Consider the following 27,233-nt stretch of genomic DNA (forward strand, 5'->3'; position numbering starts at 1 on the left):
AAACTGCATGTTAAATCCAAGGAGAAAACATGAAACCAAGGGATATGAGAGTTCTAAATATTCAAACTAACAATCTTAATTTGTTCCTTTAGAAAAAAGTGAATACATTAAAAAAAGTTTTTGCAGTTGATTCATTTTACCTGGTTATATTGTTTAGCGGCTTCAGCATAATCACTTTTAGCTTCTGCTAATAATGCATTCTGTGTTACTTGCTTTGTTTTAATTTCACCACTGAAGATACCTCGAAGGACATCATACTCTCCTATGGACCTATATAATCTTAAAAAGACAAAAACAAGAAAAGCGCTTAAATATGCCTTTTAGAAACAAATTAATATTTGCACTGCAAATTAATATTTGGCACTGACAATCTGATGAATCATATAATAACTGATACACTTAGAAGAAAATACAATCACAACTTTAATTTTAAAAAGTTAGTTTTATTTAGTATAACTATTCCAATTCTGACATTACCATTGTTTTTTATTGTTAAAATAATTTCATTATTCTATGTGTCTAATGCAGTTAAACTATTCTGAAAACATACTATGACCTAAGAATGTGTAGATAAGATGGTCTTAATAAGGAGATATCATGTATATACAGACTTTTCACATTAATACATTTCTCATCTCCTCCTATTAAGGTTTGGAAAATGAACTAACAAGTACAGAATGAGATGAGATACTGCTAGATGGCCAATCATTTGAAAATTATGTTTTTTGTTTCTATAACCAAGGAATAAATAGCATGATCCAGCTGGGGAGTTGGGGCTAATGTAATGTCAGGATGCATTAAGTACACTGTGAAGAATAAGGATATAGCAATTCTAAGGAATGGAATGACAACTATTTACAAATTTTACTATTTTTTAAAAACATTTAGCATGGGTCAGAGGAGACACCAAAAAAAGATTCCACTTAAAATAGGCAAATCAATAATTGAAGTAACCAGTTAGAAATGCTTAACCTAAAAATGACGAATTTGGGGGAGGTGCAATAGCAATCCTAATATACATTACAAAGTGCCAATGGAAGGGGGATTATTTTTATTTTACTTGGCTCCAAAGAGCCGGCAAATCATGACTAAAACTAATGAGTTCAAGTGCCAGTCCTACTACTTACTAGCTCTAAAATGTTTAATCTTTCTGGCTTAAAGATTCCAAAGGAGGATTCTATCTACTCTATATACTTCACATCTTGCAAAAAAAAAAAAGTTATTACATAATGCATGTGACAGCATTGTGTGAATAAAGAGTATTTTAAAAGTTATTTTTGTGAATTTCTAATAACAAAAATTTAAGTTCAAAACACTATGATTAAGAAAGCAAGAAAGAGTATAACACATTATAGAAAGATTTCCATCCATAAATAAAGCTGGGACTCAGAGTTAAATTTCAATATACTTAGAACATGCATATAATTTCTTTTTAAAAAAAAACTCTTAAGTTTCTATCTTACTAACATGGCAAGGGCTAGGCAAATGGGGTTAACAGGGTCATACAGCTAGGAGTGTCTGAGGCCTGATTTGAATCCAGGTCCTCCCCACTCCAGGCCTGCTCTATCCACTATGCCACCTCTCTGCTCCACATGCATACAATTTCAAACATTTCATTTCCCAATGAGATTAGATTCTACTATTGTTTGGTGACCCGTAGGTAGGTACAAATTATGGTAAAGAAGAGAACTAGTCCTCATCACTAAGAATAATGCAGTGCTGGACAAGCACCTGCAGACCTTGTCCTTAGTCAGTACTTACTTAGCAAGTTCAATCCATTTGATGACATCTGGAGAGAGCTGGGGTTTCCCCCGCATTCGTTTAGATGGTGGTTCTTCTGCAGGAGTGAGATGAATCAATGCTTTCTCAAGAAGGAGGATGCCTACTGGCTGCTGCAAACTGGCCAAACAACTGGTGCTCACTGTAGATGAGTCAAGGCTTAGGAGCTCAGAGTGCTGGTAACTCATTTCCTGTGAAGCCACAAACACATTTAAATATTTAGCTCATGGCAATGGAACTATATCTCCTCGGGAGAATGACCTATTTTTACAAAATGTTAGAGAAAGTTTTGACGTAAGTACCAATAACACCAATTACATGTCATGTGATTCCATTAACAATTTTTTCCTAAAAGTTCAACTTATATAATAACATTTTTATTTCTGTACTATTCTAGCAGGACTTCACTGCCCCCTAAATGAGCAAAACAGAAGAACCATGCATTTCTGTAACTGCAATATCTTCCCAGGTCTCTAGAATTTTGTGCTAACATAAAAAGCAATTGAGAAGAAAGAGAAGAAACAGCAGTGAAACATTTTCAATCCCTCCAGTACATTCTTAAACACTATCAGATGTAACTATCTTATTATTAAAGGAGTTTCTTTTAATCATAGGTTATTTCCAAGAGTTTATATAATAACGTTATATCTCAGAACTATAAGAATTACTGTACTGACATTTTCATTTCAAATTTGAATTTGAGAGTTGACTACAGGCTAAACTGACTAAAAACAACCACACTAAAATGTGTAAGTAATTTCATTCTAAATGCTTCCACTATTACTTCATACTGCTCAAATTTTTTTAACAGGAAAAAGAAAATTTAAAATGTAAATTTCAATTAAAAGAAAATTAAATACAAATTTAAACTATTTTGAATTTATGTAAGTAGCACTTTTCATTTTAAAAATAAATAGTTCATTAAATTCACAGTGTTTCTGGGAAATAACAATAAAGAAACTACTAATTGCAATTACAGATTAGAAGCTAAGTCATGAGAAGCTTGTAAATCTAAGTTAACTTGGAAAGAATGTCTTTAAAGTATAATAGTTTGCCCATTCGAATTATTTATACTTCTGAATGCATTATGCTCCTAAAAGTGATGTGGTGAAGCAAAATGCAGACACATTTAGGAACTTGATGCATTGAGCCATCATACATATTTAGACTTTTCACCCCCCAAACACAGAATCGAATTCTCTTGAAAGACCTAGATCTACTTGATTCCAACATCAAGGGGGAAAAGAATGAATTAAAATGAAATCACAAAATGTATAATCTAGAGTTGATAAAATATTAGGGTAACTAAAAAGATTCAGGGCAGAGAGAAAGCAGCAGTATGTACAAAAATACATAGAGCAACCTTTTGTTGAGAGGCAGTGTGGTGCACATGCTAGAGAACTGCTCATCAAGCCCGGAAGTCTATAGAGTTCAAGTTCTACTTTTGAAATCAATCGGCTGCATGAGGCTGGGCAAAATGGTTAATCTCTCAATCTTGCTGGCACCTCTTAGGATCATAACTGCAGAGAAAGTGCTAAACTGCAGGGTAAAGGGAGTTCCTTATAACAATATCCCATTCCTAAAGAACCCTAAGCAAGTCACTTGACCTCAGCTGTGAAGGAAGAATAGGGAACTGCATCTCCTCTGAGGCCCCTGGAAGCTCTAATGGGGAGGTCGTATGTGTGAACAAGAGAAATCCTCATCCATGGGGAAATGCCAGAACGGTGTGGCACAGGAATTTTATTGTAGCATGGGGACAATACGACAAATTAAGAGAAATGTAGAAAGACCTCTATGAACAGATGACCACAATGATAATATGAGAGGACACAACTCAGAAAGATCTCAGAATCCAGTAAATAATCATGACTCATAAAACTCAAGCTAAAACATACCTCCACCTCCTGGCAGAGGCGATGGAATAGAAACTGATAGTTTACGTATTTTGTTTTGACTATATATATTTGTTACAAAAGAGACTTTTACTTGGCATTACTTGGGTGCCATTTCTAAAACACTTTGCAAACCTTAAAGCACTTTACAGATGCCAGTAACTGTTTAGTATTTTTCTTTGAATATTGAATTTTTATGTTCATGGTTATAGAATAAAAAAAGAAAATTTGATTTTTTTTTAATTAAAGTAATTTGGTTGCCATATATGGGCATAAACCTAGGTGACTTATTGCTATCTGAAAAAATACTACTGTTTTTACTGAAAAAATACTACTGTTTTTAAAAAATGACTTCCTATTTGACTAAGTTAGAGTTGGGTCCATACTACATAAATTATGTAACATAATTAATTGAAATAGTTCTCATATTTTTCAGAATTATGCACCATTCTCAAATAGCATGCCAAATTTTTGTTTATTCACAAATTTCTAATCAGAAGAGTCCAAGTTCACAAAGATTCGTGTTAAAAAAGAAAATAAAGATTAAAGGCTTGACTGAAACATCATGAATAGTCTTTTTTCAATTTTGACTTATTTGAAAAACAAGTGATGCTTCATAATGTAAAGGTAAGTTTGTGTTCTCTAAGGTCCTGGCAACAAGGAAAAATATTGGCAGGTTCTACCAGCTAGAGGGGCTTCAAGTAAGGGCAGGTGATAAACCTGTTCTTAAAAGATGACCTAACTATGTGTGTGTGTGCGCGTGTGTACGTACATACCAAACAACTGTAAAAAGGCTATAAGGAATTGGTATATGATTTCAACTTACCAAAAAAATACAAATTAGGGAAAAAAACTATTATTCTTAGAGATTGGGGCTTAATTATTAATCTTTTAGTTTGTAGAATATTAAAGAAAAATGTTATTTTAAGTTCTACAAACATGAGTGATGATTAAGGGTCATAATCAGGTTTTGGGACTTCATGAAGGTCCTGATTTCCAGAGGAACTTAACAGACTGAAGTAAAAGACACTTGTATAGAGAAGTTAGTGAAGCTTCATGTTCTGAATGGCAAAAATACTAATATTTTTTTAAACCTAAAATAATAAAACATAATCTGCAAAAGTTCTAAATTAAAATGGTTGGGAAATTATGGAATAAAAAAGCTCAATGCTACACAATCAAATTTCTGAAATGGTTTCAGTATAAGATGAAAGCAAGCACTTGTATAATGAATTCCTGGTCACTTTCTCATGTGTCCATAACCCTGAAAAGGAAAACACAAATTGACGATATAAAATATATTTCAGACCTATAATCTTCCTCATTCACTCTTACTGTAGTATTTTTGAGATAAAGACTGAAATTATAATATATCACATTAAATAGAAGAAAACAAGATCTAAGTGAATATTTTTACCTGGATACAGGAGATGAAAGGTGGAAAGAACAACATGGTGCTACTGAGGAAATAATTCAAGTCCAGCAGCAACTTGTCAGTAACACCTCTTTTCTCTGATGAGCTCCTAGATTTATCCACCTCTTTTAAAATTCCTGTAAACAAGCTGCCAAAGAGCTGCTTTGCAAGGGCTGGGTCTCGCTAAAAAACAACAAAAAACATTAGAAATCAAGTATCAACAAAGTAGTCTGAAATAAAAATGTTTTATAGCAACAGTGCTATAATTAGTTTAATTTAGAAACTGCCTTGCAACCTTATCTTCTCTCAAATCTATTTTAAAAGTTAAAAAATTAAGACAGTTTATATTTTGATCAATTTGGCTTGATTAATATGGACCCTACTACTGTGATAAATATTAAAATACCTTCAGACAGTTGTTTTTATTTTACAATATGAAATTTAATTGATCAGCAAAGACAAGACTAGGTAGGGGCGAGAGGCTATCTATGGTATAACACAGGGACTACTTTATGCTTTTAATATACAGTTTATAAATTCATACATTTTAACAAATAATTTCACCCTGCATGGCACACAGCTATTTATTTTATCAAGTCATATGAGCCCAAGTGAAGGCTCAGTGTCTCTGGTGGGCTTGAACATAGTTTCTTCCTATTCCTAGTTTATTTCCAGTTATTTATACAACTTTAGTGTTTATGGTATTACTGTAAGAGTTACCACACTGACATTTCTACATAAAACTCATTTCAGAATTGAATACTAGCCAAAGTGATTAGAAATAAAATAGAAAGAAATGATGAACAAAATGATTTCAGAAAAAGCTGTAAAGAGCTGCAGGAACTGATACAGAGTGAAATAAGCAGAACTGAGAGAACATTGTATACAGTAACAACAATATTGGATGATGATTATCTGTGAAAATTTGGCACCTCTTAGCAATGCAATGATCTGGGACCATCCTGAAAGATTTATAATGAGGAATGCTATCCACCTCCAGAGAAAGAACTGTTGGAGTCGTCTTTCACATCAGTGTATTTATTTTGGGGTTTTGGTTATGTATGACTTCACTCTGACAACAATGACCAATATAGAAGTGTATTTTGCATGACAATAAAAAATGAAAAAAATAAAATAGCATATGTTTTTGTTTAGTAATCTGATAATGATAAAACTTTTCCAGGAAGTAGAAAGAATAAATTTCACAAAATGTCAGCATACTTTTTATTTATTTTTATTTTTATTTTTTTATACCCTTACCTTCTGTCTAAGGCAGAAGAGTGGTAAGGGCTAGGCAATGGGGGTCAAGTGACTTGCCCAGGGTCACACAGCTAGGAAGTGGCTGAGGCCAGCATACTTTTTAATAATGAAGTTTTAAAGTATTTCAGGCTTAACTTCACATATAAAAGTACATCATATGCACAATTAAAAATAAGAAGTAAAATAGAGCAAAATTTGGCAGATTGGGCTGCCTTAGGAGTAGTAAAGGTCTCCTGTTGCATCAAGTTTTCTAAACAGAGGCTCAAGGAATAGTAATCCTCTTCAGGTAAAAGATGAACTGAGGTCTCTTCCAGTTCTGAAGTTCTTTAATTCTATAAACTAAATAGCCTGAACATAATTTTCTTTGGTTCTGAGTTAAGGGAGACAGAATAGGAAAAAAAAAACCACTAACTAGAGGTAGATAGGTAGCACAGTGAACTAGAGGTAGATAGGTAGCACAGTGAATAGAGATCCAGGCCTGGAGTCTAGAGGACACAAGTTCAAATCTGACCTCAGATATCCTTGCCGTGGCCCTGAATAAGTTATTTAACCTGATTGTCTACCCTTTGGAATGCTTGTTTTAGGATTGATATTAAGAAGGTAAAGAGTTTTTAAAAGAACAGTAAACATAAAGACAAAAGAATTGAGTTGAAATTCTGGTTCTGTGACTCCCTATGACCATGGTAAGTCATTTAACAGATCCGTGCCTCAGTTTCTTTATCTGTAAAATGAATGGGTTGGACTAGATGATCTCCAAAGTACTTGTGAGTTCTAAATCTATAGTTCTATGATATAAAGGTAAGAAAAAGGAAAGGAACAGTCCAAATTGATTATGTCAGATTCTCATACCATTAAAATGATGCCAAATAAAACCAATAAAAAATTTAAAAATATAACCGCTACAAATTTTTGACATTTGTAAACATGAAAACTATCTGATTATAGGCACTGAAAATACAAACTTTCCTGTTCAATTTTCAGTTGTTTCTAAAATAATTTCTTTTAAATATTTACTTACAGAGACTCAAATATATACAAAACACACAACATTTTTTATTGTTAGTAAATAATGTGAAGTTAGAGTAGCACTGACCTGAGCCACAGCTTGCAAAGGATTGATTAAACTGCTGTATTCAATTTGAATGTCAGGCAAATCTCCTTGACGATAACTTCTATACAAAGTAACCTGTGCATCATGCTTCATTTTCAATTCATTTTTCATCTCCTACATAATTAAAATACAAAAGGGGAAAAATTATTCAAGGAAATAAAACCAGTAAATTGATGAGATAAATCTAAAAAAATTTCTACATTAAAAAACCAAGTGATCATGCAAGGTCTTGCAAGGTAAAATAGTTTTATCAAACAACTTAGGTTCTGCCAGTTTTTGCCTCTGTATGCTTTGATACTACAAAAGCATCCACGATTTCATTTTTGGCACCTTAACAGAAGAATTAAATGATTTACCCCTAAATAGACTGTCTGTCATTTACGACTTCTTTTCAGTTTTGCAAAACTGACCAAAGCTTATGTCCCCTTTCAAAAACTCAAGGTTATAGATTAAAAAAAAAAAGAATTATATATTATTCATACTTCTCAATCTTAATTGAATTATTCCCCCAAAATTCATATATTTAGTTTTGCTTGTATTGAAAATAAGGTTATAAAAATCTTTGAACTGCTTGTTCTTTGTTATCTATTAACACTTACAGGATATGTTCAAAATGACAGAATTAATGGATTAATTATGTCATTATTTTGTAATCTAAAATATAGATTGAGAGTATTACTTAAAGGAGTCTATAAGTTCCAAATTTCGCCAGCAACAATTGAGTTTATCTATTTCTCCCCAACTCCATCAACACTGAGTACTATTGCTTTTATTTTTTTTATTTTTGTCAATTTGATGAATATAAGGTGGTTCTTCAAAATCTTAATTTACATCTCTTTAATTAGTTAGGTAGAAATTTTTTCCCTCAAATTTCAAATATTTTTGTTTCCTCGTTACAAAAATTCTTGTGCAAATCCTTTGCCATTTATCCATTGTGGACTGGGAGTTATCTTTTTAAATCTTTAGCAACTTCATATATATATATATATATATATATATATATATATATATATATATATATATATATATATATATATATGTAGTGTAAACCTTAAAATTTCTTAGACTTATGAATGTTTGAAATTTCACCTTTGGGAAATTTCATACTTGAAAAATTTCCTACTGATAGTAAGATCTCTATTGGAATGTGAAAACCCTTGGCATGGGAGGGTCCTTCTCCTCCCTACTTAAGACTACTTTAGGACAGAAACCTTTTGCTAAACAATGGAAAGGGCTTTGACCTATGCTTAAGCATAGAACAGGAAGTTCTTTGAGTCATAATTGATTTTAGAATTGATACAATAGAGATACTTGGAATGACAGAACCAGGTCTTGGAACTTACAATCTCCACCCTACTCAGTCTAACAGGATTTAGGAAGGTGCTGCAGCAAAGATCAAGATTTAATTATTTGAGAACATGACCTTCAACAGACATGTGCAAAGGAAACAAGCCTCTGGGCGGTCCTGGGTTAAGCTAGAGCCACCATTGGCACAGGGGAGACATCGACAGTGATTGGTAGATGTGAGAACTGAGGGGAGGGGACTTAGATGGTGTCCTTAAAGATAGCGGGGTCTGAGGAGGAGTTCCAGAGATTTTGCTCTGGGAGGTTTTGCTCTGAGCGAGGTGGCTCTGAAGGAGGACTGAGGAGGTTGCTCTGTGGGAGGACCAGGAGAGAAGGCTGGCTCTGAAGGAGGAGAATTCTCTGGAAACATTTCTTGAAAGGAGGCTCTCTTGAAGGTGGAGCCTGAGGTTGGCATGAGAAGCCTTACCTAGAGAGATCTTGGGTGAGTGATAAAACCAACTGACTGATTTATTCATTCTTATTCCTTTCTTACTTTCTCTCTTTTTCTATTGATTAATCAGTGTATTATAAATTAAATTTCTCTATAAAACCCAGTTGGCTTGGGTATATTCATAAATTGGAAATATATTCCCTGGCGACCATCTTATATTTATATAAAACCAAGACACAGTAGAAAACATATTTCAGCGGTCATAATTGATATACATATTTCCCTTGCTCCCAAACATTTTAATTATCACAATAGGAAATCAATATTATGTGTTAGATGTCATATTTTCACTTTTACATTAAAAAAAAAAACAACCTTCTATCTTGGAATCAATACTATGTATTGGTTCCAAGGCAGAAGAGTGGGTAAGGGCCAGGAAATGGGGGTTAAATGACTTGCCCAGGGCCACACAGCTGGGAAATGTCTGAAGCCAGATTTGAACCTCCTTTTACATTTTAAAAAGTCTTTGTGGTATATAAAATTTTTATTTTTAATGTAATCAAACATATTTATCTTGTACCAAAATAATACCTTTTATTATTTATAGGAAAAGCTATCTTTTTTCTTCTGGAAATAAATATTATAAATTTAATATATTTAATAATAATGATAATTTAATAATAAATATATTATATATCATCTTTACCTCTCAAAGTACTTAGTAAGATTACTTTGCAATTAATGCTTAAATGTTTTATTCTCCTAAAAGAATGTAATTTCAGTAAGGGCTTGGAATGCTTCATTTTTTTGCCTTTTTATGTCATTATCACCTAGGACAGCAATAGACACAGCATGTGCTCAATGTTTAATGAATTGTGTTGTTCTAGTTTTTGTTTTCTCTAAGTTTATCAAATACTACTCTTCTGTTCATGTTGATACCTTAATCAAGAATAGTACACCTCAACTTTATTGCACTAATCTCTTTCTCTCTTTTTACCCAAGGTTAATTCTACATCATTATGACACTTAAAGTAGGACATTTAAGAGTTACTGCTGAAATGCAAAAGAAATTTAAATGACACTATATATATGTCAAGATGGAAAAAAGTCAATGTTTATTCTGAAGCCACTTGAGGATTAAAGATAGACTGGTAAAGAAAACAAAGTCAAGTTTTGGTTGGGAAGGTATTGTGGTCTTCTTCAATTTGAGTAGGAAATATTGGAAGGAGGAAGGGAGGAAGAGAGGCAAAGAGTGAAGAAGGGAAGGAATTTGGATATATACACATTCCACAGAATAGAGGTATGGGTAAAAAAAAGCAACCTCGATTATTTTTGTTACTTCCAAATTATGAAAAGATTTCCTTTTCAATCTACAGCATACCATTATCTTTATAATAATTCAATTAACTAAGTAGGGAAATAGTGATCAGATCTAAAAAATGTACTATTTAATAACTAAAAGTTAAAAATCAATTCAAATTTTTAAAAAGCCTTTGTAGTATTTTATTGATGCTTCTTTTACATTATCCTTACATCCCCATACCCCTCTACATTAATAATCAAATTGATAGTTCCCATTTTTGTAATTGATTCTATTCTACATCACCACCAATATTTTATATACCTGCCTAAGTCATGTTTCTTTGTCTTAGAGTTAGGTTCAAAAGTTCACGGGTTCAGAAGTTATCTTCTCTAAATTTAAAAGTTATTTAACTACAAATCAATCTAATTAAAAGAAATCTATTATCTCTATACCACTAGCTATCCTTGACCAACTATAGGAAATTTATTATCTATATGCCATTAGTTATTCTTTTTTTTTTAACCCATACCTTCCATCCTAGAATGAATACAATGTATTGATACTGAGCAATCTAGGAGCTCCCTATCCCTTTAGTTATATATTTTTTTAAACCCTTACCTTCTGTCTTGGAGTCAATACTGTGTATTGGTTCCAAGGCAGAAGAGTGGGTAAGGGCTAGGAAATGGGGGTTAAGTGACTTGCCCAGGGTCACATCGCTCTGAAGTGTCTGAGGCCAGATTTGAACCCAGTACCTCCATTCTCTAGTCCTGGCTCTCAATCCACTCAGCTACCCAGCTGCCCCCTCCTTTTAGTTATTTTTGCAGATGGACTAAATCAATCAGAATTTCCTAGTGACAAGAGGGAAAGAGGAGATGCTAAACCCACATTCTTGATTTCTATCCACTGATATTGTCCCCCATACCTTTGATGATTCAGGATTTGTAACCAGTCATATTGTTTCCCCCATCTATGATGCTATGGTTCTGTTGTTTTTTTTTAATGCTCCACCTTTTCCCAAAAAAACCAATCTAGCAGCTATCTTTTGGCTTGCTGAGGAGCCAAATAGCCCTTTTATTGGTAATTGCTAGCCTTACCAATAAACTGAATATGCATTATTATGTATGCCTTGCTTGTAACAATTCTCCAGTAAAATATGAAAATGAATTTCCTTGCCAGTCTTCTGGCATCAATATTTTTATAACTGAATTCTTTAAAAAGACACAAACCTTTTCTCTTTTCTGTTCGACCACACCTTTTCTGGCATATATCAAACTAAGCTTCTCTTGATCCTTTAAAAATCGTCTCCGTAATCTTAATATTTCTGCTCGTTCATCTATACCTAAAGCACAGGGAGAAAAATTATCATTATTATTATTATTATTTTTTTTAATTCAAGAAACATTTATTGATAAGCAAACATCCCGGCTTGGCTACCAGAATAAATACAGAAGAATGAATAAAGGACAAATCCTTGATCCTATAAGGATATTACAGAGTTATTGGATAAACAAAGCTTTGGAATATGGGATGTATATATAATGGGTATATAATATCACTGATGTGAATACATCCTCCAATAGTGCAGGTCACAACCAATTCATGTCTGTTTAACTTTTGTCGATGAACTTCCATTATTTGGTCACAGGGGATCCTCCCATCATGCTCATGTGTGTCCTCTACATCTCTTGACATTGTATAGATAATCAAGAAGCATATGAATCATTAAGCAGTTATTTCTTTCTTCACTTCTTATCACTTTTTTTTTCATTTTAAACATTACTTATAATATTACTACCTCAATCCCTGACATTATCCACACTGAAAGAATCTAGGTCTTGGTTCATAATTGATGTCACTACCTTTATTAATTTCTCAGGTTCTCACCTCCAATCTCTTGAAGAACTCATACAGTGACAGACAGCAATCTTTATAACTCTCAATCTCCTAATATTTTTCCTTTGGCAATCCCTTGATACTTAAAGAGTAAAATATTTCTTTTAAGTAAGTTGTCAAGGGAAAGAGAAAGAATAAAGATAGTAATAGAGACTATCAGTGACTAAAGTTCCTTTCAAGTTTGCCACTTTTGATGAGTACAAGAATTAGGCAGACATTATAGTCCATAACTGGGCTGCCTGAAGACTGAAGGTGCTTTAAATAATTTTCAGAGGAGACATAAAGAGAAGAAAAACACTGAGAGGCAGTTAAGTAAGATGACAGGAATGAAGAGCAAGATGAGTTTCTTCCAATGCTAATATCCGAGAACTCGTTTAATTTTCTGTGCACCTTGGTAAGAACGAACCTATTCTATTCTAAGTCTGCACAGTACAGTGGCTATTAAAAATGGAGGGGAGGGAAAAGAATATGTGGAGAACTTTTTTCTCAGTCTACATCTACAAATGAAAGAAAAAAGTCTACTCTGTCTTTAATTTACTTTAAGAAAAAATGGCAAATGTTTAATTGTCTTAATGTAGAAGAAAAAGTATAAGTATAGATAATATAGGTGCAATGAACGCTAGTGATACACTACTCAAGCTACTGGTCTGAAGTAAAGAAAGCTCCAAGTGTATGCTAATCATTGTATTTCAGTTGTGTAGTATTACTTTACCTTTAGTTTTGTTATCCACTTCATCTCCTGGCAATCCCAATCTTTGTTTCCCAAAATTAGGCCCCACTGATTTCAAGACTGCCCTCTGGGGTTTATCAGTCTTCTTATGAACAAACAGCAAGGAAGATGACAATGATTCAGAGAATGATGGGTTTGTGTACTCGGCAAATGTGTCAATGCTACTTCCAGTTAGCCAATTAAAAGAGTTTCTTCCAGCTGTTAAAATAATTATAACTCCATTATAGTAAAGATACTTATTATTAATGAATTCTGATATATAATAACCCAAATTACAAGATTCTGAAGGAATTCCCTGTAATTACAAAATATTATCAAAATTACCAAAACTTGATAAAAGGCAGTTTATAAAATATGTATCAGTATGATCATCAAGGCAATGTGATACAATGAATATAGCACACGACTAAGAATTAGACCTGGATTCTAATCCTGGATCTGTCACTCATTGGCTTTGCGAATTTGAACAAAACCTAGGCTTTAGTTTCATAATCTTCATGTTTAACATATTTGATTAATTACCTCTTAAAGCTTCCTCCTTGGTTCCAAAATTCCATTACCTAAAAAACCTATTTACCAATATAATATTATTAAATGGGGCCACTGTGTCTATCAAATCATTACCAAGAATATTTGTTTTCATCACCACTATATTAGAATATTGTTAGTCTAATAAAACAATGTCATGTTTATATAATCTCCTTTTAAAATTAGACACTGCATTTCTTTATGTTAAATTAAAGGAAAAGAAGAAATATATGTAACCTCCTGCAGTTACATATTAATATTTTCGTGGGTGGACACCAGAGAAGGAGATTGGAAACTGAGGGAAAATGGATAGAGGAGAGAATGAGAGAGAGAGAGAGAGACAAAGGAATAAAGACTCAGAGACAAGCAGTTAGAAAATATAGGCTACACATCATGCGTGCCCCTGATGGAAGTGAGAGAGGGCTCTACATGTGCCCTCAAACTTTTATTGGAGAGTTTAGGAATGTGGAGAGGGAGGTAGCTAATGAACATGTGACACAGCATAGGCTTTAACATTGGTTCAATTGACAATCACAAAATCAAAGAGGAGGAGGTTAATCAAACATATGACATGGTAAGGAATGTGTGCTAACAAGGTGGGAGCTAGGACCCTGTGACAAATAACGTCCTGCTCAGGAATTCTTTTGTACTTTGGACCGAAGATTTGGAAATACAATAATCAAAAAGTAACATGACCATGAGTCTGGTATATAAACACATAAGATACAATATCAATAACACCAATAATACTTTCAAGATGCTAATATACCTGGTATGCTACAGCATATATCTGTGGTGAAGGAAAGTAATTATTTTGTATCTATTTATATTTCATTAATTTCCAAAAATAGTAATTTCATTTTAGTCATAGTTTCTCTTTTTAAATGTCAGTTATTAAAAGTAATATGACATATAACTTGTCTTATGCAGAAATAAAACTAAAGGATCATCTAAATTAGGAATCTAATGGACATTTACCTGTATTTTGTGTAGGACTAAATTCATACTGTTGTTGAGTAGCTCTTATTTGTTTATTTGATAACCCTGGAAGTGAAAGGGAACCTTCTTGTGATCGATTTCTAGTAGTATTCTGGGAAGCTTGAGTCTCAATAAACATTGGAGTGTGAACAGTACTTCGAAAACGCCAATCAGAATCAATACTATATTCCTGTACGTGAACAAGTTTGAAATTAAATTAAATTAAATAGCAACAATGTTTTCCCCTTTTATCAATGATAAATTGTTTTAATTTCAACATTGCCAATGGCAAATATACACTATAATTTCATTTACTTTTGTTCATTCTCTAAAACACAAATCTTTCAAATTTATATTATACTAGATTATTAAAAATTGTATATCCAAGAAACTCTCCCTCCTGCACTCTACCTCTTAGCTTCCCTGGCTTTCTTCAAATCCCAGCTAAAACTTCACATTCCACAGGTAATCTTTCCGGAGCCCTCTTCATTGTAGTACCTTGCTTCTCTTAATTTTTTCCTTTTCATCCTGTATGTAGTTGTTTGTTGCCTCCCCTATTATAGTGACCTATAGAACACAGACTGACTTTTTAAATCTTTTTTTATATTCCCAGCACAGAATATACCCTTGATAATGTTTTCTGTCTGACTGAATCATAACTTTAATTCATTTTCTACTCATGCTTTAATCTTCAAATGCAAACTGCTTCACTTTAAAAAACGCTTTTATGAACTTTTAATTTATTTTCTAACAATTTCATAAGAAAGGATAAATAAGCATTTGAAACATTGTTTCATTGTTTTATAAACTTTCCCATCTAACAAATTTATACACAATCTGAAAGATTTTAGTTTAACTTATATAACATTAAAAAGAATAAAGATCTTCAAACTCCAAAGTTACAACTGTTTCTGACATGTGTTGCTCTAAAGTAATGTAATATTTGTTTTTAAAGTTTAGTAACATTTATATGTAGCTATATAAAAAAATACTTTACCTGGAATTTGCATTCTGAAAGGGGATGCTCAAACATGTATCTTGAATAATCTGGGCTCTTGCTGGTCATCTCAAGTAGAAAATTTGTTGCTAAACTCAAATAGTGCATTTCTATTTTAGTAGAGTATAAGGACCTCAGGGCCAGTAAGCGATCCAGGATGTTTGATGGTAACCTGGATTCATGACTCCAGAAATTTCTAATAATTAATCTATGAAGAAAAATGGGAAAAATATCCAACCCTATTACTAAGGATAATATACTGCACAACATGAAATCAAAGAAATTTAGATTTTTATACCAGTAAATGCAATTCTTTTTTCCTGACTAAGTGTTTTTTTCCCTCTTCTGAAATATTTAAAGATTAAATCAGATCAATATATCAGTATCAAATATCAGATCAATATGCAGTAACTAAAGAACACATTTTAAAATTAAAAATAAACATCAGCAAAGAACATGGACAAACAATTGAAAGAAAAAACTGCTCCAAATTAATAATAATATAATGCAAATCAAAACAACCCTGAGCTTTCATTTCACACCCTGCAAACAGGCAAAGAAAACAAAAAGTTCAGAATAGTCAGTGTTGGAAGACAGGTATCTTTGGTGGAGCTGTGAATCAGTACAACCATTCTAAAAAGCAATTTGGAATTAAATAAGTAAATTGATTAAATTGTCCAGATCTTTTGATCCAGATAGTTCACTACTTCATTTATATTCTAATAAAATAAAGTAATATGAAGAAAGTCCCCATATACACTGAAATATCTATAGCTGCACTTTTTATGAATTGGAAACAAAAGTAAATGCTTATTGATTGAGTAATTTGCTTGTTTGTTCTTTTTAATCCCTTACCTTCTATCTTAGAATCAATACTGTGTATTGGTTCCAAGGCAGAAGAGCAGCAGTAAGGGCTAGGCAATGGGGGTTAAGTGACTTGCTCAGGGTCACATAGCTGGGAAGTGTCTGAGACCAGATTGAAGCTAGGACCTCCCATCTCTAGGCTTGGCAACAGGGTAATTTCTAAATAAACTGTGGTACATAATAGCAATGAAATATTACTTGGTTATAAGAAATGAAGAACATAAGAATACAAAGAGACAAGGAAAGACCTCTATAACCTGATAAATAATGGAGTAAGCAAAGAAAATAATGTTTATAATAAGAACAATGGAACTGGACAGAACTACCGTAAGATAATCAAAAGTGAATGCTACAAAACTACCAAAAAAAAAAATTTTTTTTAAATAGTTCCAAAGAAGAGAGACATGACAAGACATCCCCAGCCACTCCTATACAGAGATGTAATGTCTCCAGATAGAGTAAATACATTTCACATATTTTCAAAATTTTTTGATGTATTAATGAACTTCAGAGACTTTTTATCTCTCTTTTTTTTAATATGGGATTATGGTTCTCTAGGAGAGAGAAAAGGAAGAGATAACTGGGAGAAAATGATGATGTAAAAAAATTTATTAACTGAATGGTATTTTAAAAAGAAATTTAAAAATAATTTAAAAAACAAAATGAATTAAATTGTAGCAAAATGAACAAGTTAAAATTATAATGTATTCCACAGAAATTATAAAGCTTTTTGTTATATGGATAAGACAATCAGTTCACCCAAATGCCTCGTCTCTTAATATAATTCATGTTTATGTGGAAATGTATGTGGTTTTTTTCTAGTAACCAGCTTAATTATCATCTTGCTTCAATGTCATATTATCATAAATATTTAATTAAAAATAAATGCATGGAAAATATCTTTACTATTTGAGGTTAACAAAAGAAGTAGGTATTTTAGTTTCATATCTTAATTAGACATAAACACATAAAATAATATTATTTGCCCAGTATGATTTCTCTTAGACAGGATAAAATGTGAAAACAATTTAATTAACCTCTCTAACACTTACAATTTGCAGAATTACCTATCTTTAAGTAGTAGAAGCTCAGATCTAGAACTCCCTCTTCCAAAAAAAAAAAAAGCTAATTCAAATGTTACAAAATTAAATTTAACTGAACATTAGAAAAAAAGCAGTCAAGATAATTTTGTTAAACCATCATCTTCAAGTAAGTTCTCAAATTTAAAAAAAACCCTAAAAACTGTACTGATTCTTAAAACTAAATTTATTGTCTTGGTTTTCATATTCTAAAAGAATCACTTACTGAAGTCCAAGATTATCATCAATCAGTCCTTGAAGCAGTATTTCTTTTGCCAGCTCAAATACTTCTTTAGATTCTTCATTGGTTTGGCTTTCTACATCCCTTTAAAAGATTAAAAAAAAAAAGAATCAACTTCTGTCTGACTAGATAAAAATAGTATAATTGATCATTTATTTTGACACAATAGACTTTCAACTCAGTTTCCATATTCATGCTGCTTTAAATTAAATTAAAAAGAATTTTCTTCAACCCATTGAGTAGATTATTTTGTAAAAGATTCATGGGCAGACAGGGGTAAGAACTACACAGAAAGAAAAGGTATTAATAGACTATAATTTGCATTATATGAGGGATAAGTATCTCTATAGATGAGATCCTGGTTCCACAGAAGTATCAAAGTGTATTAACTTCCAGAATTAACAGACTAATTTCTACACAGAAAGGAAACCATACTTTCCACCAGGCATATGTAATGAATAAAAGGAGTGCCAACACAGTTTTGTCAAAAAATCTGACACCACCCTATTCTTTGAAAGTATCTTTTATCACCATCACTGCCAATTGACTATGACAAAAGGGGCTGTGACAGAGATAATGCAACAAGAAGGGAAGAATAAGAAGAGAGATGAATAAAATAAAAACATTTTTAAAATCTTCTTGGATTGTTAATAAATGGTAAGATAGATTTTGATCATTCTGAGAAATGACGGATAGCATGCCACCTCAACCTCTACATATATATATATATAATGTGTGTGCATATCTACATATCTGTATCTTTGTCCTCTAAAAGAGAACTAGATCTATAATACCTCCCTCTTCTGGACAAATTTTAGAATAGCATCATAAAAATAAAGTTTTAGGGGAAGAGATTTTCACAATTAAACATACTACATACATAGATAGGTATAAGGAGCAGTTTCACTGCCTTGAAAAATAATCTAAGTATCAGAACTCTTGAAGTTATCCTGTAGAATGCAAAATGTGTCATCATCCCTGAATACAAGATATCATTAAGAATATAATGTAGCTCTGCTAAAAATTCATACCTGTAATTATCGTGAATCCACATCAGGATGTTATACATTTTTTCACGACACACTGGAGAAGGGTGAGAAATGAACTCTACAACACAATTTAGAAGTTCTCGTAGTTCTACTGGTTTCAGTTTTGCTAGAATTGTGTAAATTATATCCAAACATACTTTTTGCCTTTCATCATCTCTAGAGGAAAAAAATATCAAAACCACTAGTTAGAGAATCTTCCTTACTTTACTTTCTTGATCACAAGGCATGCATTAGGCACCCTTCTGTATGGCATTGTGGGTTATGTAACAGAAATTAATTATAAGAGCACTGAACATCTGTGACTTCAGGGAACTTTGGAGTGAAGCACGCCTCCTTCCTCTGATGCCAGTGTAAGTGTAAAATAAGGCAGTCATTGTCAGATTTGGCCAATGTGTAGATTTATTTTGCTTAACTAAACTTCATTTTTTAATAAGAGCTGATCCTAAGAATGGGGGGAGAAATCACTGGAAATGAAAGATGCTAAGTATAAAGAGATAATTGTTATTATAACATTAAACTAAATACCTAAAAGGATTCCATGATAAAGAAAAAGATTTAAAACACCAATGCTTTACATATAGTATGCACTAAATATGTATTAAGTTTGTTTTAACTTTAAAATATGGCTATTATAAACTAACCAGGCAAATAAACAGCAAAATTTACCTGCCCCATAAAATTACTGGAAATAATCCTGCTGCCCACATGCCTTTCTATTCATGCATTACAAATCTATAAGTTACCAAAGAAATAGTTTTGCTGCATATAAGCCTCAACTGCTCCACACTCACAAGAAGGACTCTTCCATTTTGGACTTTGAATCAACATATTCAGAAGCACAGACTCCTAAGAGCTGGACAGGGACTTGGTGATCCCCTTCCCTAACCTCCTCATCTTGCAGATGAAGAAAATGAGAGCCAAGAGGGTAAGTGGCTTGTCAATGCAACCATATAAATGAGTTAATGGTAGAACTGAGACCAAAGCTGCCCAACTAGAAATGACCCCCAGAGCAGAGCTCTTTTCTACTTTATTCATACAGGGTCTGTTCCATGTACTTACTGACTGAGGAGACAAAGCATATGTACGGATGGCTCCTCCTCTACTCACCTATGTCTCATGATCTGGATGAAGTCCTTACTCTTCAACTGTAAGTAGAGATCGTGTATTTCTTCCGCACGACAAAGGACCACCTCCAAACACAAGGTTTTCATCACTCCATGAAATTTTGGCAGCAAGAAGAACACGGCATTCATAAACCTTTAGATGGACATAATTTTTAAAAAATTTTATTTAATTAAAAAAACTTTTTTTTGAGATAGATAAACTCAATAAACAAGATTAAGAATAACAACACTCCTGATGGCCACCCAAAACAAGAAAATGTTCACCATGACAATAGCCTACCTATCAGCAAGAGGAGGGAAAGTCTTTGCTGCTTTATTTAAGCACACAATAAATTTGTCCTCTTTAGTATTTTGATGTTGCTTCAGTTGTTTGACAACTAATTCAAAAACTGGCTCCTCCACCACCTGGAAGATTAAGTGAACTTTTAAAACAAAGTAAAATACTGCAAATTAAGGGCACAATCTGTCAACTACTAGTGACAGATTATACTTTTGACTATTTAAGTGAACATAGATGAAATTAATAGTATCACCAAAAAAAAAAAACTTTTAACAATTTACGTTAGTTGTATATAAGCTTCTTTGTAAACTGCCTACTTTACAACAAACTTGTAAAATATGTATTTCAAATATTATTATTCTCACCTTATAATTAAAGAAATCAATCAAATCAAGAAATTAGAGATAGCTAGTTGATATGGTATTATGTACATTAGGTTAGGTGCTATAAATCATAAGGAATTTATAATCCAGGAAGGAATGACATGTACATAAATAATTATGAGTTAGAATGTGATAGGCACAGGAGTGTTCAAAGAGATTGGAAAGATTTTGAGAGGGTAGAAATAACTTCTAAGGGTTCCTTAATTTTGAACATTTTCTCATAAAGAAGCATGTTGATAAACAAAATGCCTAAAATAATGTTCTTACTGATTTTCTTTCTTCTGAAAAAAAATATAACTATGACCCAAGTATGAAATTAATCAGAAAGACGCTGCTTCAACTAAGAAAAACTGATGAGGGGAAAAAACAAATTGGCTGGTGGAAGATACTAGTGAATATAATAGTGATATTACTTAATAGAAAACTATGACCAAGGAAATGCTTTAATTTTAAGCTCCAACTTTTAAGTCCTTTTTGTTTGTTGTTTAAAGTACTTTAAATAATTACTAAACTACTTAAAGATTTCTCTAAAATCTGAATTTTAATTTATTCTTTGACTTAAATTGAATAGACTATGCTAGAAAGAAAACATGTTATATGTTAAAATAATTACCCATTAAATGTTTTGCATGATAGTACATGTATAACCTAGATTGAATTGCTTATCAGCTCTGGGAGGGGGGAAGGACAAAAGGAAAGAGACAATATGGATCATATAACTTTGGAAATTTTATGTGTAAATTTGTTATTAAGATAAAAAATCCAAATAATAAAATAAAATCATTACCCATTTACTTAAATAAACTTTAAATAACTTTAAAATATCAGGTTATTGTTATTATTTCTCCATATATTCCCAAGTTACATAATTCAAAAAATATCATAAAATGCAAAAGTGAGAAAAAGAATTATAAGATTGTCTTCATTTCTCCCATACTTTCAAAGAACTGTGATTTCACTGAAAAGGTTATTCACATCTTCCACCAACACAGACCATATCTCTGTATGCCTCAGTAGAAAGCTGTAGCCAAAAGACCTGATCAACCATTGCCAAAATTTCTGGTGAAATGAATACTGAAAATAAGAAGGGCTCATTCTTAAACAACAGGAACAAGGTAATGAATTTCTAGTTTGGTAAAGTCTGCCATAGTTAGTACTTTTAATGGGAAAAAGCCTTTTAGAAGCCAAAATAACCTCAAAAAAGCATTGGAGTAGAACTACTACTGCTTCCAAACATAAGAGGCGTTAAGTGTTGAAAGAGATGATAGCATTCATATTACATTGATTGACCACTCTCTAATAATTATAGCATGAGTAATATAAATGGCCAGCTAGGTAAGATTTTATTTTAAATACATAATAGAAAGCAAATTATGATGACCCTCAGCATTCACAGAATTACAGTAAAAAGGACATCAGAAAAAGGGTATCAATATTTTTTGTTTCATGGGCTTGTTTGGCTATCTCATCAAGCCTACAGACTCATCAGAAAAATATTTTTAAATATATAGGATTATAAAACAAAACAAATTATATTGAAAATTATGTTGTCAAAATATACTTTGAAAAAAGTTTGCAGATCCCAGGATAAGAATCTCTATGTTATGCCCTTCAATTGGGGAATGGCTGAACAAATTGTGGTATATGTTGGTGATGGAATACTATTGTGCTCAAAGGAATAATAAAGTGGAGGAGTTCCATGGAGACTGGAACAACCTCCAGGAAGTGATGCAGAGCAAAAGGAGCAGAACCAGGAGAACATTGTACACAGAGACTGATACACTGTGGTACAATTGAATGTAATGGACTTCTCCATTAGTGGCAATGCAATGTCCCTAAACAACCTGGAGGAATCTATGAGAAAGAACACTATCCACATCCAGAGGAAAAACTGTGGGAGTAAAAACACTGAAGAAATACAACTGTTTGATTACAAGCTGGGGATGTGGACTCTAAATGATCACCCTAGTGATCAACAGCATGGAAATAGGTTTTGATCAAGGACACATGTAATACCCAGTGGAATTGCACGTCAGCTATAGGAAGGGTTGGGGGCAGGGAAGGGAGGGAAAGAATATGATTCTTGTAAGGAAGGAATAATGTTCTAAATTGACTAAATAAAATTTTTTAAAACTTCAGATACTATTGAATGAACTAATGAGATCAAAGCCTACAGTCTAGAGATGGGAGTTACTCTAAGCACATTAAGTAAGCATGTACATTTCCCTCCACTGATACTGTCCATTAGTGAGAGTGTGATAGAGGTTTACATGCGTATTGTGATTTATTCTGCATCTGCTTTAATACATCAGTACCTTATATTACTTCTTTATTCATTTTGTTAAGGAACATAACACAACTAATGTGAGCGTTGTTTTGTAGGGTGTCTGGGATGGGTGTCCTTGTCCTGGATGCCCACCATCACAAAATATAGACCTGTATCACCCCTCTTATTGGAAAGTGTCCCTTCTTCCTTACATGTGGGCTTATCCATAGAAGTCATATAATTTCCAGGACTGATATTCTTTGTATTTATTTTATCCAATCCAGTTACTCTCACTATCATTGTTATTATCCATGACAATCCTACCTCCTCTAGAAATACATCTGGGACTATGATGTTTAAGTCCAAGACTTTGGTTAAATCTCTTCTACTTATTGCTCTTTCATTTTCTTACTTAAATGCCCTTGGGATAAATTTGCTTCATAGTACAAGATCCCTAACTTGTCTTTAAATTAAATTTACCCTCCCCACCATTTGTCTCTACTTAATGGTGTGATGCTGTTTATAGTCATCCATCTTCCTTCTTTGTAAGGCTTCACAAATGCCTTAATATTCTAAATTGGTGTTGCATTTGACAGTCATCCTTCTCCATTTAGGAATTAAGCCAAATGCTTGCTAAGGTATTTTCTGAGCTTTTTTAGTCATCTGATAGCATTTAATTTACACTGGTCAAGCTATTATTTGATTGTGAATTTCATTTCTGGTGTACATTTTCTATTTTTCATTGTGTTACTCATTTAAATAATTCAGGATTAATTAATTTAAATGGTATAACCATATTTTTTCTCATTTTCCCTTTTTGTTTTTTTTACTAATTTTGATCATACAAGTTGATGGTCTGAATGTACAGAGATAGCTGACTCGGGGATAATTACATCACTAACAATCTTTTTCTGTCTATGAAATTATATTTTGTCTTCTGGTGTCCTTTGGTATTTGTCATGTCAAACACCTTTTAAGTTTCGTATTTCTTCTTTATAAACCACAATTTTTTATGCTTAATTCTTCATCTTTTTTGTAAGTCACCAAATATCAATATATATTATTGATATGATTTGGAAAAACTTAAGTTCTTCATAAAATATACCCAGATCATTCTCAGCAACCAATGTTAGTACATTAACTGCATTCATTTTTGACAGTCTTTTTCTAAATACTTATTTTTAGTGTTTTATTAAGTGAAGGCTAAATGTTCCATGAAATAATGATTACTGTTGCCTTTGGGCATAGGATAAAGTTCATTTTGCCAATCCACCTCTTGAGAAAATGAAGTCTTAAAAATATATTCAAGTAATTTATAGTTTTTATCATTCTTTTTATTAGCATGACCTACAATATTTAAGGTGTGAAGGACAGAATTTCAGTTCTTCTTATAACACTTTCTATATATGTTAAAAAGTAAACATATTATACCTATTTAAACCTGAAATTTTAGCATGTCAGGACAGTGAACCAATAAGAATTCTTTACTCTCCAACTGCCTGATCTTACATAAAGGTTGATCATCTCTTCACTAAAGGATTAATTCAAATTAATCCTCTCCAAACACATTTCAATCTTTTAAAAAAAACTTATTAAGCAAAGAATTTCTTATTGGTAAAATGATATGGGCAATATTTTTGAAAAGGAGAGCCGTTACATATTGCTTGCATACATAGTCACCTTCCTTTCTTCTCTAGCACTAGAATTTGCCTTTTCATTATAAAAATCACAGCCTGTTTGTTTGTTAAAAGTTGAGCACAACCTACTTCAAAATTAGCACCATTTCTTAATGATCCATGTCAAACTACTAATCAGCCTCAACTAAATCTACTTGGTTCTCAATAAACAGCATCTAGCACAGTTCAATCTATATGAAGACATTTAAATGCCTTTTGATACTCATCAGCTATTTAGTTACAGAGTATTTCCCTAAACCTTTTTTGGAGAAAATATATTTTTTACTTAAGCCTTATCAAATACATCTTGCCACTATCCACCAAATAAAGTCCAAGTTCTTTGGGTTGGTTCAAGGTCATTTTAAAAAACCTGTCTCTAACCTACTCATTACCTAAACTCTATTACTCTATTCTTTAAGTATATTCCACTTCTCCATCCCTGTTTTTTTCTTCTCATTCCTAAACCTAAAATATTCTACCTCTGGACTTCTGCCAGCTGAAAGTCTCCCTGTCTTTCAAGGCCTGATTCAAGTGCTATCTTGTTTATGTGGATTTCCTTCTCTAATGTACTCAGGTAAATTGAAGCTCTCTTTTATTTAAGCTGCCATGGCATCATTCTTTTCTTTTGAATTTTCACATTATACTTTCTAATATATATTACTATATACATCTTATTTCCCATTAATATATCAGAAGTTCCTTGAAAAAGAGACTATTTCTTAGTGTCTAGAAAAGGACCTAAATAGTAGATGTTTAATATGTAGGCAGAATTATAAATTATTATTTAAAAAAGAAATTTATGTAAAACTAGAGTTCACTTACATTTTCCTTTTTAGCAGTGTACTGAAGAATCAATCCCAACACTTCTGCTGCTGCTGCATACACATCTTTATACTTTACAAAAGACATATTATTGACCAATGCTTGAAAGTATCTACAAATTAAAAATAGAGAAAAAACATCTGTATAAAATCATTCAACTAGTTTTCTAGGATATAAACTATACATATAAAATTAAGTATTATGAATTATCACAACTCAAAAAGGAGAACTGAATATGATTTTTCAGTGAGGATTCTAGTCCAATGTGCAATTGAACCAAAACATCAAGAAAATCCTGGACATCGTTCAAGAAATCTTTTGAAAACATTAATATATGATTATATAGAAAGCTCTGATGTAAGTAAATGTGAAAAACTATATGTGTTCATTATTATAGGTATGAGAGAATACCATTAGTGATAATTACAACCTCTCCATGCATTCTTTTTCTGAGTCTCATTTGTGCTTTTCTATAAATCCTCCACAGAGGATCCATCCATAATGTGAAAACCCTCCTTCCATTTCCTTTGTATTTTGAATATGCCATTATGGACTAAGGTTGCTTGCCAGGTCTTTTTTGTTATATGACTAGTTCAACTCCTTTTCTAGACATACTTGTCTGATAGCTACAAAGATTTCTGTAACAAACTGTTTTTGCCATCAATAACAGAGAAATGACCCCAACTGGTGTCACAATCTTGGCTGTAATAATAAAACAGGCAAAAATAGCCCTGAAGAAAACAAAGAGAAAAGCCATTGGCCTAGATCAAATGTACCAGGAGGAGGTCTGTGATGAGGTGATACAATTATGAGGCCACACAGGGGCTGATTCTCAAGGTTTTAGAAGAAAATGTTACTTGTGCCCTCTTCCTCCTCTACATAAAACTTCTGTGCATGTTGAAGTTCGTCATTAGGAGGCCAGGAGTAGGGAGTAAAAGGAAGACTATGAGCCAGGCACTGAAATGTGTGAGAAGAGGAAGAAAAGAGGTCTGTGCCATGGGGACCAGCTCATGGAGCCATGGTGGCCAAGAGTGGCAGGCATGCCAGTGGGGACACTCAAGAGTTCTCTCTGTGGGCACACACACTGCTGCCCCAGCACAGAGGGAGGCAGGTCGGGCTGCTCCCTTCCTCCTCTCCACACAGACCTGAGGACATCACCTGCCCCTAAAAGATTCGCCATCCCTGCCACAGTGTCCAGGCATCATTCATTCTCACTTCTCTGTGCAATCTGCTCATGACTCCCTGGGCTTTTTCACCTCATAGCCAGGGCCCTCCAATGACTGAGTTTATGCCCATGTGCATCAAATTTCATAAAAGCCAACTCTACACGCTCTCTTGCTCAGCTCTCCTCCTGCAGTTTCTGGGCTTCTCCATGTGCTCCCCCAGATTTATCCCACCTCGAAGTCCCCTCCTCTGATGGCTGAGTTTATACCCTAGAGCCCCATTTCATGATATACCACTCTGACCGTACTGTTTTCCAGTGTCTTTTGTTATTCTATCTTCTTTGATCAGAATATGGAAGCTCCTTGACTTACTGTCAAAGCAAGGACTGTCTCTCTCACTTTGACTGGCATTCTCATTCTTAACAACATCCCAGGTACATGGCAAGAATTTAAAATGTTCCACCTATCTATCTCTCTGAAACCAGAACCTGTATCCACTGCAGTATCTGGAGAAAGTGAACCTCCAAGGAAGAAGGGGTGTGGAGGTCTGCAACTGCAAAGGGGAGTGAAGAACCTCCCTCCACGACGATTAGGAATGTCAGAGAGCATAAAAGAAGAGTAGCTGGTGCAAGACACGACGGCCAGTACCACACGGGTCTCCACTAA

The 27,233-nt window shown here is 33.1% G+C and overlaps 1 protein-coding gene across 4 annotated transcripts in view; it reads right to left on the minus strand.

Moving 5' to 3' along the window:
- Nucleotides 1-27,233, minus strand: part of PRKDC (protein kinase, DNA-activated, catalytic subunit) — a 166,211-nt gene that overhangs the window by 42,015 nt on the left and 96,963 nt on the right. For all 4 annotated transcript variants that reach the window (XM_056823884.1, XM_056823883.1, XM_056823882.1 and 1 more), the window contains 13 exons: nt 25,405-25,516; nt 20,258-20,382; nt 19,961-20,110; nt 18,836-19,009; nt 17,790-17,888; nt 15,621-15,828; nt 14,624-14,813; nt 13,100-13,315; nt 11,721-11,833; nt 7,439-7,570; nt 5,089-5,268; nt 1,762-1,970; nt 141-279 (listed from right to left, as the gene is read on the minus strand). In XM_056823884.1, the coding sequence (XP_056679862.1) occupies nt 141-279; nt 1,762-1,970; nt 5,089-5,268; nt 7,439-7,570; nt 11,721-11,833; nt 13,100-13,315; nt 14,624-14,813; nt 15,621-15,828; nt 17,790-17,888; nt 18,836-19,009; nt 19,961-20,110; nt 20,258-20,382; nt 25,405-25,516 (2,047 nt within the window). The remainder of the gene's footprint in view (nt 1-140; nt 280-1,761; nt 1,971-5,088; nt 5,269-7,438; nt 7,571-11,720; nt 11,834-13,099; nt 13,316-14,623; nt 14,814-15,620; nt 15,829-17,789; nt 17,889-18,835; nt 19,010-19,960; nt 20,111-20,257; nt 20,383-25,404; nt 25,517-27,233) is intronic.

The sequence above is a fragment of the Monodelphis domestica genome, chromosome 3, assembly GCF_027887165.1.
Source record: "Monodelphis domestica isolate mMonDom1 chromosome 3, mMonDom1.pri, whole genome shotgun sequence".
In the NCBI taxonomy this organism is placed as follows: domain Eukaryota; kingdom Metazoa; phylum Chordata; class Mammalia; order Didelphimorphia; family Didelphidae; genus Monodelphis; species Monodelphis domestica.